The sequence below is a fragment of the Cyphellophora attinorum genome (genome assembly GCF_001299255.1).
Source record: "Cyphellophora attinorum strain CBS 131958 chromosome Unknown Contig31, whole genome shotgun sequence".
In the NCBI taxonomy this organism is placed as follows: domain Eukaryota; kingdom Fungi; phylum Ascomycota; class Eurotiomycetes; order Chaetothyriales; family Cyphellophoraceae; genus Cyphellophora; species Cyphellophora attinorum.
This window is the reverse complement of record NW_017253259.1, coordinates 221,949-233,949: the sequence shown is the minus strand read 5'-3', so window position 1 is coordinate 233,949 and position 12,001 is coordinate 221,949. Positions and strand designations below refer to the sequence as shown.

Sequence of the window (12,001 nt, the reverse complement as noted above, 5' to 3'; positions counted from 1 at the left end):
AAATTTGACAGGTTCTCCTTTTTCTTGACGGTCTGTCGAGAACTCGGATTGGGCCTTCTTTGGGGCGATGTCCCACGCAGAACGCAGAGAAGGACTGCTCGCAGTTCGTGACCTTCTAGTTGCGCAACTGACTCAGACGGACTGCGAGCATCTTTGCACATCTCAGAACTGGTAAGTAGTCAGACACGGACAATGGCAGACGCAGTAACGATATTGGGGTAACCAAAATCCTAGCTCGGCCCCATTTGGAAACCCTCCAGCTATTTTCAGATGGCTTGGCTCGACAAGCATTTTGGCGATCTCGAAGCCTCGGTTTCCGATGCGCTGTGGCCTGGGCAGAGAGCACAGCCTGAGCCGCGGTAACCGTAGCATGATCAAGTCCCATCGTATGACACGGGTGCGACTCGTAGGCCTTTGCACGCTGTCCGAAGGAAGTACGCCCCTGACGACAAGCAACAGGTGTCGAAAGCCAGCGGGGCGGTTTGCGGAACTTTGTGAGGACTATTCCTTGGCTTGATCGTAGAAGCAAGACGATCCCGAACTCGGGGGCAGACTGTATCGCATCATTGCGACCTACCTAGGTAATAAGGGATTCCTTCTGCATCAAGCGCAGCGCGATATTGTACCTACGATAACGGAGCTTGCGTACAAAGCATACGGACTGGACTGCGCGCGGTATGGACCTCTCGGGTCTTATGGTGACGGAAATGCGTCTCAGTGACGGGACAGAATTCCAAAAGTTGTTGATGCGTTTTGTAGATGCGGAGTACTCACCTCGTGGCCGTCATGTTTTCTTGGAAACCTCCAGCTGAGTGTTTTCGATCGCACGCGTCTGCCACGCCTGGGCTGTGGAGAAAGTGTAGTTCAGTTTGTTATCAATTGTGCAATTCGCTTCGGCATATCAAGATTTAATTTCATCATGGATATGCAACGGCCTTGGCATTCCTTCGCTCGAGGTGGGTCACAAGTTCCGCCACAGGCAGATGATAACTTACCTGCTATGTAACCGTCATTATTGTGAGGCCGTATGCTTGGCGAGTTCTGCTACCGTCCACGGGTGGAAGTCTGACAGGCTTCTGGACAAACTGTGCAGAGCACAGTGGAACGCAGCTGCTAGTAAGTCCTGCAGTCTACAGTGTAGCACATTCCACACCATCGTCCCCGATCTAGCAAGAACTCATTGCTACTCAATCCGCGCAGGGCCCTCCACAAGCTGTCAGGGAGTCCGACATGCCTCTCCAAATCTGAGACTGTCCGCTACCTAGGCGATGACATATACAGGATCTTGTGCTAGGATGATACTGAGCAACGTCCTTCCGAACGAACTACACAGCGCAGCGCACTGTTGTGTCGATATTGCGTGAAATTCATTGCTGTGGCTGTCTGATGGGGCTGTCAGCTCCAACGCGTACGCATCTTGTTCCCAAATAGACCTCAAGGATGTGGTGTGCCACACGACCGTTAAAAAGTGTACTTTATATACCTGTATACATCTGTATACAGCAAGGTGGACATCAGGGCCACACGAATGGCCTGCCACCCATCGGTGGCAGTGATTCAGAAGACACCAGCTCTTCGCAACGAGCTTCAGAGCTTTGCAAGTACTAGGAGACCTCGAGAATACTCGAGCATCGCGATTCGGTAACGGCCCTCGTACTTTGGCTTCGTCACGGTTGCTTGATTGGTCACTTCGACGAGGCAGAATTGCCGAAGACTTCAACGAGGACCGTATGGAAAGCACTGACCTGGCTGCCTTATTATCGTTGTGGTCTGATCAGTACTTGATGGACTAGCAGCTCGCTAGATACGGAGCAGAGGGTTTTAACATGATCAGTTTCAAACGAGGTGACGAAACGAGGCAGTACAGCCTGCAAGGTTGTTAACGTCTTAATTATAGTACGCGGGCTAGCCGAAGCGAGTTTGGCGGCAAAAAGAACTCCGGATACTTACCCACTCCCCTGATGCTCTCCGCCGCACCTTGAAATTGGGCTTGGAGGTGTGTCACCAAGGCGTCGCCTTTGCCGTCCTACCCACTGACGTGCCTATCGTCAGAACCTGCAGATAGGCAAAGCGGAAGGATATGGCATAGTAGCGAAAACAAACCAATATACGCCCACACCGATGAGGGTCGTCTTGCGGTGTTGTCATGGCGAAAGCGCATCGTGGCAGGAATGTCGCAGGAGACGACTTGAATTCCTCTTCAATGTGTATTACAACTTGACTCTGAGATGGAGTCAAACTTTGCTCCTGCTTTAACGTGATTGACATCTACGGTGGATCTGAAGGAACTCCCAATCTGGCTTCGAGATAGTCTTTACAAAATCATATCTGGTATCGCTCTGCCAACCTCATCCCAGCAGTTTGCTCTGCTGTACAACCTCATACTCTCACTCCAACATGTCCGTGGAAGACCGATGCGTTCGACTGCTCGTCCGTGGCAGTAATCGACATACCGAGCCAGCTATAGTCATGGTCGCTGCAGTCAGAGATTTGTATCAGAAGGAGAGATACCAGGACAAGGGTTAGCGCTACCGGAGTTCGAACAAGAGGTCCACTTTTACCCGCGCCCCTGAGCCTTGCCTTCGTATCGGTTTCTCCTATCAGCCCAGCCTCAATCTTCTCGCCTGGTCTTGAAATAATACTCGAGCTGAACGAAATCAATGCAGGGAATACAGTCCGCTAGCCGCCGCAGTCTGGTTATCGAGGCCTGTTCCAGTATCGATCATACAGAATGACCAGCATTTCTGTAAAACTCTCGGTCTCCGAAGTATACATCGACGTATGGCCTTACAAAACACAGTGATCGATGTGGACCATCCTCATACCCGCTACATTGCCAATGGGGCTCCTAGACAAAGCCTCTCCAGATTTGGATATTTGCCAGGGCCTTCATTTCCTATGCAGATCTCGAGCGTGCTGGCTGGATCCACCCTCGACCTCTCCTCCTTTCCCTGTGCCCTGGGTCTATTTTGAATTGGCCTCTTTCTAGCCCGTATCCTTATATGATAGCCGGAACTTCCACCCCCTTCTCTATCTGTTCTTCACAAACACCCTGACACTCGTTGTACCCTCCGTCATCCGTCAGCATGGAGGAAGTATACGTGTTTGGGGACCAAACGGCGGATGCCCGGGCCTTTTTCAGTAAGGTCTTCACCAGGAAGGATAATGTGCTGCTACAAAGCTTCCTGGAGAGAGCTGGCGAAGCTGTGAAGTTTGAAAATAAACACAGGTCACATCCCTCGAAAGCCGTACCGAATTTCACAACCATCCAAGAACTCGTCGACCGTTACTACAGGAGCGAGCTGAAGGATCCCGCAATAGACAGCGTTTTGATTTGTATTTCTCAATTTTGCCATTTTATCGGGTATGAGCATGAACCACGTTTTTGAAGGTTAAGAGACTAATCAGAACGCAGAGCATTTGAAGAGCGTTCAGTATCATACATTTCTCCTAATGCCGATGCGAGAATAGTCGGTCTTTGTACCGGGCTTCTCGCGGCTTCGACCGTTGCTTCGGTCGATTCCCTTACCGCACTGATACCCCTGGCTATCGAGGCCGTTCGACTCGCATTCCGCGCTGGCGCACATGTTGGAAGGATTGGATTGCAGATCCAGGGTGAGGGAAAGACTCCTTCGTGGTCTACCATTGTTGCTGCAGATGAGAAGTCGGCTCAATCTGCCCTCGATGCTTTCCACAAGGAACACAACACGCCCCCTTCCAACAGACTGTGGATCGGTGGCTCCTCGGCTACTTCAGTCACGATCTCTGGACCTCCGGAGACGAAGAACTTGGCCTTTGAGAACTCAGAGTTTTTCAGAACACACAAGAACGCCCCAGTGGGGATTTACGCACCATACCACGCATCTCACCTCAGTTCCGCCTCGGACATCCAGAAAGTATTGCGCCCGCAGACGAAAGAGATTTTCGGTGCGGTTGTCCCAAGATACGCTGTCTGCTCCAGTGTGACTGGCAAGCCGATTCCGGCAAAGACCGGGTTCGACTTGATTGAGCAATCATTAAAAGAGATCCTCATTGAGCCTCTGAGATGGGACAGGGTGCTCAAGTACACAGCTACTGGCAAGTTCGATGAGGCCAAGGTCTTCGCTGTTGGCCCTACGAATCTGGCCAGTAGCGTAGTCTCTGCGCTGAAAGCTTCAGCTGCAAAGGTCACCCTCGAGGACCAGTCAACCTGGGCACAAGTTGCAGCAGCAGGCACGCAGAAGTCTCGCAAAGAATCGGATATCGCCATTGTCGGCTTCGCTGGTCGCTTCCCAGACGCTGCGGATCACGAGAAGTTCTGGGAGCTGCTGGAAAAGGGTCTGGATGTGCACAGGCCCGTCCCACCCGACAGGTTCCCCGTCGACTCACACACCGATCCCACATCGAAAAAGAAGAACACATCACACACACCTTTCGGAAACTTCATCGAAAATCCTGGTCTGTTCGATGCTCGATTCTTTAACATGTCTCCTCGTGAGGCTGCGCAGACGGATCCCATGCAGCGTCTGATGCTCTCAACTGGCTATGAACCATGGAAATGGCTGGTATCGTGCCAGGCAGAACACCCTCCACCAAGCACGATAGGATCGGTACCTTCTATGGTCAAACTTCTGACGATTGGCGTGAAGTGAATGCTGCCCAGGACATTGATACATACTTCATCTCGGGTGGTGTACGCGCCTTCGGCCCTGGTCGTCTGAACTACTTCTTCAAGTTCAGCGGACCATCTTTCTCCGTCGATACTGCTTGCTCGTCAAGTTTCGCTGCCATGAACGTTGCGATCACCTCGCTGCGAGCTGGCGAGTGTGACACCGCTTTCTGCGGTGGAGCCAACGTTCTCACCAACTCAGATATTTTCTCAGGTCTTTCTCGCGGTCACTTCTTGTCAAGGACCGGCTCGTGCAAGACCTGGGATAATGATGCTGATGGCTACTGCCGAGGCGATGGTGTTTGCTCTGTCATCTTCAAGCGTATGGACGATGCGCTGAGCGACCGGGATCCGATCCTTGGCGTTATTCGCGGTGTCGGTACCAACCACTCTGCCGAAGCCGTTTCCATCACTCATCCTTGCGCCGAGAATCAGTCTTTCCTGTTCGATAAGGTGCTCAAAGAATGCAACGTGCCCTGCAACGATGTCAACTACGTTGAGATGCACGGAACTGGCACACAGGCTGGCGACGGCATTGAGATGGAGTCTGTCTCATCAGTCTTCGCTCCGAGACAGGGCAAGAGAAGACCAGACCAGCCACTCTACGTCGGCGCTGTCAAGTCCAACATTGGTCACGGCGAGGCCGTCTCTGGTGTGTGCGCTCTGATCAAAGTTCTGCTTATGCTTCAAAAGAGTAAGATTCCACCTCACACAGGTATTAAGAAGCAGATCAACAAGAACTTCGCACCAGATCTCAAGGAGCGCAACGTCAACATTGCTATGGAGACGACACCATTCCCGCGCCCTGCTGGAGGCAAGCGTATCACCTTCATCAACAACTTCAGCGCGGCTGGTGGAAACACTGCTATGCTGATGGAGGATGGTCCTGAGGTCCCTTCCACTCCTACCTCAGACGCCCGCGGTACTCAGGTCGTGACTGTATCGGCCAAGTCACTCGGTGCCTTCAAGAAGACGCTCGCCAAGTTTGAGAACTGGGTCAACACCAACCCCAATGCTGGCCTGCCCGATCTTGCATACACCACCACAGCCCGTCGCGCTCATTACACCTACCGCGCTGCCATGCCGGTGACCTCAGTCGCTCAGCTATCAACTGCTCTCAAGACGGTTCAACAGCAGGCGCACAACCCTATTCCTCTGGCTACACCTCAAATCGCCATGGCCTTCACTGGTCAGGGCTCACAATACACGGCTATGGGAAAGCGCATGTTCGAGACCTCGAAGCAGTTCCGCGGTGACATCGAGGAGTTCAACGAGATTGCTCTCCGTCAGGGCCTGCCTTCGATCATGCCCTTGATTGACGGCTCGGTCGAGGTCCAGAACTTGCCTCCATCTGTCGTTCAACTTGGCATGTGCTGCATCCAAATGGCTCTCACTCGTTTGTGGGCAACTTGGGGCATCACTCCTAGTGTCGTCATTGGCCATTCGCTGGGTGAATATGCTGCCCTTCAAGCTGCTGGCGTTCTCTCCGTTGCCGACACCATCTACCTGGTCGGCAAGCGAGCGTCTTTGCTGGAGCAGAAGTGCACCGCTGGCACCCACGCAATGCTTGCCGTCCGCTCTCCCGTCGCTGGTCTGCAGGATGTCGTTGCTAACAGCAATGGCAAGATCGAAATCGCTTGCATCAACGGCGTCTCTGACACCGTTCTGTCTGGCACGATGGCCGACATCGATACTGTCGCTCAGAAACTGGCTGATGCTGGGCAGAAGTGCACCAAGCTCAAGTTGCCGTTCGCATTCCACTCTTCCCAAGTCGACCCCATTTTGGCCGATTTCGAGAAGCTTGCAAAGGCGATCAACTTCCAGCCTCCACGAGTGCCGGTGATCTCGCCGCTCCTCAGTGATGTTGTCAGTGTTGGTGGCGTCTTCGATGCTTTCTATCTGAGTCGTCACTGCCGCAAGACTGTGGACTTCGTGGGCGGTCTGTCCGCTGGCATGGCCACCTCCACCATAAGTGACACTTCTCTTTGGCTCGAGGTCGGCGCACATCCTCTTTGCTCTAGCATGGTCAAGTCTTGCCTGTCGGCTTCTGCTTTGCCTACCATGCGCCGCGACGAGGATCCCTGGAAGATCATCTCCACGTCCCTGGCCAGCCTCTACACAGCAGGAAAAGCCGTCAACTGGACCGCTTTCCACAAGGAGAATGAGAGCTTGAGAGTCCTCAACATCCCTACCTACGGTTTCGATGAGAAGAACTACTGGCTGCAATACACTGGTGACTGGCTGATCTACAAGGGCGATTATCCCAAGGCGATCGCCCCTGCTCTAGCTGCTGCACCCGCTGTTGCAGCGCCTGCCAAGAAGCTCAAGTACTTGACCGACTCCGTTCAAGGCATCGTCTCTGAGGTTGTCGATGGCAACACTGTCACCGTCGTTGCAGAGTCTGACATGGGGTCTCCAAAGCTCTTCCCTCTCATCTCTGGTCATCTTGTCAATGGCTCTGGCCTCTGCCCATCTACGCTGTACGCTGATATCTGCCACACTTTGTGCGACTATGCCTATAAGCTGGTCAAGCCCGGTGAGAAGGCGCACATCAACATTGGCGCCATGGAGAACAACAGCCCTCTGCTGCTGAAGAACATCCACGAGCCCGAGCATCAGATCATGACCTCTACCATCAAGATGGACCTTAAGAAGAAGAACGCTCACTTCACCGTGACCAGCAACAATGGCAAGAAGGATGTCACCCACGCTGATGCCATTGTCACATTCGAGGACCCGGAAGCATGGAAGGAAGAGTGGGCCCGTACTGCCTATCTTGTTCAGTCACGCATCGATCTCCTGAAGCACAAGATGGAAAATGGAGAAGCCGACAAGTGCAGCCGTGCTATGGCTTACAAGCTGTTCACTGCTCTTGTTGATTACTCTGATCCCTTCCAGGGCATGCAGAGTGTCATCTTCGACGGCCCCGAGTTCGAAGCCACCAGTACCATCAAGTTCCGCGCTGGTCCAGAGCTTGGCAACTTCTTCTTCAGCCCATACTTCATCGACAGTGCTTGCCACATCTCGGGTTTCACTGTCAATGCGACCGTCAATCCTCAAGAAGCCTGCTATATCTCCCACGGATGGAAGACTCTTCGCTTCTTGGAGCCTCTCAAGTATGACCAGACTTATACCGCCTACGTCAAGATGCAGCCATGCGCTGGAAGCAAGATGAGGAAGGTGATGTCTATGTCTTCAACTCTCAGCGTGAGGTTGTCGGTGTTTGCGGGGGTGTTCGCTTCCAGAACATTCCTCGCAAGCTTATGGACGTGATGATGCCAAAGCCGAAGGCCGCTGGCGCTGTCGCCGCAAGCAAGCCAGCTCCAGCTGCGAAGTCGTCTCCAGTTGTCGAGCGTACCCCCGTGAAGGTGGATATCCCTGCTGCAGTCAAGACTGTCACCAAGCAGAAGCCGAAGAAGCCCGTCAAAGCCTCCAAGGCACCAAAAGCTGCTGCTCCAAAGCCGGCGTCAACCGGAGGACTTTGCGCCAAGGCCTTCGATATCATCGCTCAAGAAGTCGCCGTTGACCACTCTGAGCTGCAAGATGACATCCAGTGGGCCGACCTCGGCGTTGACAGCTTGATGTCGTTGACGATCTCTGGCAAGTTCCGCGAGGATCTTGAGCTCGAGGTCGAGAGCAGCTTGTTCACCGACTTCGCCTCCGTTGGCGCCCTGCGAAAGCATCTTTCTGGCTTGTCCGGACCAGAGCCTGCTCCTGTTGAAGTCGCAGATGAATCTAGCTCCACCGAGTCAACCGACTCTGGCTCTGAGAGCGACGACGAGTCTGCTGAGTCTGGCATTACCACTCCTGAAGTCGAGGATTTCCCAGTCAAGAGCCAGAAGTCCGCCGCGGTCGAGGCAGTGGCCCAGGCCCCATCACCTGCAACTGGCGGCTCAGGTGCTGATATGATCGAGACCATCCGTGTCGTCATTGCTCAAGAGATGGAAATGGACCTCGATGAAATCACCGAAACCACCGACCTGAGCAATCTGGGCATGGATTCTTTGATGGCTTTGACGGTCCTTGGCAAGCTTCGTGAAGAGCATGAGATCGATCTTGATCCATCAATTCTGGCCGACAACCCATCGCTGGGCCACCTTCGCAAGGCCCTTGGCCTTGACACACCCAAGGCCGCTCCTGCTCCCGAGCGTAAAGCCGAAGTCGTGGCTCAGGTGGTTGCAGTTGCGCCCCCAGCCCCTCCCGTCGAGGTCGTTGTGAACATGCCTCCTGCAACCTCGGTCCTGCTGCAAGGAAACCCAAAGACCGCCACCAAGAATCTGTTCTTGTTCCCCGACGGATCCGGCTCCGCCACTTCCTACGTGTCCATCCCTGCCATCGACAGCAAGAACCTGGCCGTGTACGGTCTGAACTGCCCCTTCATGAAGGACCCTACCAACTACACATGTGGTATCGAGGGTGTGTCGAAGCTATACCTCGAGGAAGTCATGCGCCGTCAACCCATCGGTCCATACGTCCTCGGAGGCTGGTCAGCTGGCGGTGTCGTCGCCTACGAGGTTACTCGACAACTGTCTGATCTTTCGAAGCAGTATCCCGACCGGAAGTACTACGTTGAGAAGCTGATCTTGATCGACTCGCCCTGCCCGATCAGACTAGAGCCTTTGCCTGCTCGTCTTCACCATTTCTTCGACGAGATAGGGCTGCTCGGTACTGGTACCGGTAAGACGCCCAACTGGTTGCTGCCTCATTTTGAGTACAGCATCAAGGCGCTTACCGCTTACCGACCAGAGCTGAAGTCCACCCGCGACTTCAACGCTCCACCAACATTGCTCATCTGGGCGACTGATGGTGTGTGCGGCAAGCCAGGTGACCCCAAACCCCCACCACAAGCAGATGACCCGAAGAGCATGAAGTGGCTGCTGGAGAACCGAAATGATTTCGGACCCAATGGTTGGGACAAGCTTCTTGGAGCCGAGAACTGCTCGATGGTCAAGGTCGTCGGCAATCACTTCACGATGATGAAGCCGCCAGTGGTAAGTTGCATATCCCCGACATCCAGAAACATCACTAACAATTTACAGGCCAAGGGCGTCGGGCAATACATTCGCGATTCACTCAACTAAGAGCATCATCATCGGTCGTGTTTCGATTTTCTATGATAACCATTTAACGGCTTTGCGCGACCTACACGGGAGTTAATCACTAGACTGGGAGACTTTTGCACGGATTTTGTTTTTGACACACCAGACGAAATTCCAGTGGGCCGACTTCCCGCTGTGAAGGACGACTGTCAACTACAATTCCTCGATGTTTGATTATGGGGGTGGGTTGTGAATATACTGAGGCACCTGCCTGCTAATCAGTTGGTTTCGTGCATGCAGTTGATGGCAGAGCACTTGGGCATTTCACTATGGTATGGCGTTGAAGAAAATTTGGGTTCTGGGAAAAGAAACAGGATACTTGGCCTCGTCGCGTTTTTGGACGAAGGCTTTTCATTGTTCTTGCTTCATTGAATGCGATATCATTGAATGCGATATCATCAAATTCTCCATCCTCTATGTGAAGTGCTGCTGCCTCGTGCTTGCCTTGTGTCACCGTTAAAAAGGACTTTGCCAGGATCGCTCTTCCCGTATCTGGCGCCTGCCTCGAACGCTCGTCCGTTGCCTTAAGGATCTGCACGCCCGGTACACAGTTTATGGCGTTTACTATTCACGGCTTCACACACAGCCGAAAGTAAAATCGATAGCGTTTGCACCGTTTGGGTTGTAATTTCTGCATTTGCATTGATCGACACTCACCACGCGCGCAATTCCTCCATTTGGACGCCGTCCTGGTCACGATCACGACGGGTTCAAGAGATTGCTCCTGTGCTGATACTCTGGCATTACGGGCCACGGCTGTCCGAGAAGGCGTCGCGTTGTTGCGAAAGTGAGTCCCAAGTCCACCTGCTGAGCCGCCCTGGCATAGCCGGTTCTAGGGCAGAGTTGTCTTGCGCCATTTGGAATCGTGCATACTCGTTCTGGACTTGACCTTCGGCAACTCGATGCAGCCGGAAGTCAACATCCATCACATCGCCGCATCATCGAACCCAAGTCAATCTGGTTAGACAGCTGTCAGAAATCTCACATATCCACCAAATCTACCTCGCATGTAGATCGATGTACATCATGGCAGAAAAATACAGAAACAAATGACAATACCACCAGTGCGGACGTTACAGAATTCGTTATCGACGCTGAGTGGTCGCCACGCCAGGAACGATGATCATTGTCTCATCATAGACTTCGACTTCCGCGCGCGGACGTCCGTTACACCTGCATCGGGTTCATGCAAGGCTGCGTTCGCTTGCATGCATATCATACGTCAGGACTCAGTGCTGCAGAGCTTTGTCAGGTAAGTGCCCATGGCTTGCGCATGGAGGGGTGAATTCGCTTGGTCAATGACGCCGAGATCTCACAGAGAATGCAGAGTCTGGTAGTCTGCTCAGTAAGATCATTGCAGATCGGCTCTCTGGACCGAGGATGGATGTCCTTTGGACTTTTGGGTATGATGTGCGCGATCGACTGTGTTGTCGATACATGATCCTTGGTCCTTGCTTGTGGTGGGTTGCCGCCAACGGAAGTCCTGGTCCACGACAATGTCAGCGCTTGCCGATTGCGCACGAATGAATACACGGACGTTCTGCCCGCTCTCCATGTTTTCGTGCACATGCAAACTCGGCGACTTGTGTCAAGCATCATGGGACATGGCACACCACAAGCTCCCGGTGAGGTGGCGAGGTAGCCTCAGCTCTTCCGCGCACCTCCAATCTGTGAATGGCACACCGAGACTTCCGCTCTTCCGCTCAACTCAAAGTCGCCCGGCCAGCTGCGCGGCGCGGCAGGCGCGAGGTGCAAGCGATGAGGCAACCCAGCGACGTCGTCTTGCCTCTCCGGCGACGCTGGGGCCGGATACTCCTAACCGGGTCACCACAACCACCTAAGTGGGAAGGTGCAGTAGCTACACCATTGCTCTGAACCGAATTGCTATTCGCACGAATAAAGCAAGCCTCTCGCTCCGTCGAAGGCGGACGGTGGCAGCTAGCAAAGGTCACAGCTAAGTTCTCCCAGCCTCACACGTGCATAGATCCTCCAGCTTCCGTTTCCACACGAGCCACGATTTGGTGGTCCCGACCCGATGGTACCCAATGTGAGGTCGCGCCCGTTGTGCGTCTTTGGGAGAAGGGGCGGGGCGGATAGCGGGGAATAACTTTGCATTTTGGTGGTACGTCTGACGGCATTTTGTGTCCGAGTTGAGGCTGCACGTCAGCGTTAGTGAGAAGGAGGCGGACGGTTGCGAGAATGCTGGGCAACAAGCCTTCGGATTGCCGCATGAATTGAAGCTAAGTCACAGACC

At 53.5% G+C, this 12,001-nt stretch overlaps 1 protein-coding gene across 1 annotated transcript; it reads left to right on the top strand.

Moving 5' to 3' along the window:
* Positions 1-3,086: 3,086 nt before the first annotated feature.
* AB675_2966 (Conidial yellow pigment biosynthesis polyketide synthase) lies at positions 3,087-9,729 on the top strand (the record flags this gene model as incomplete). Its single annotated transcript, XM_018142978.1, has 5 exons — positions 3,087-3,364; positions 3,416-4,503; positions 4,557-7,855; positions 7,909-9,639; positions 9,688-9,729. 5 exons carry the CDS (start codon positions 3,087-3,089, stop codon positions 9,727-9,729), a joined length of 6,438 nt encoding a protein of 2,145 aa, XP_017996402.1.
* Positions 9,730-12,001: the final 2,272 nt, after the last annotated feature.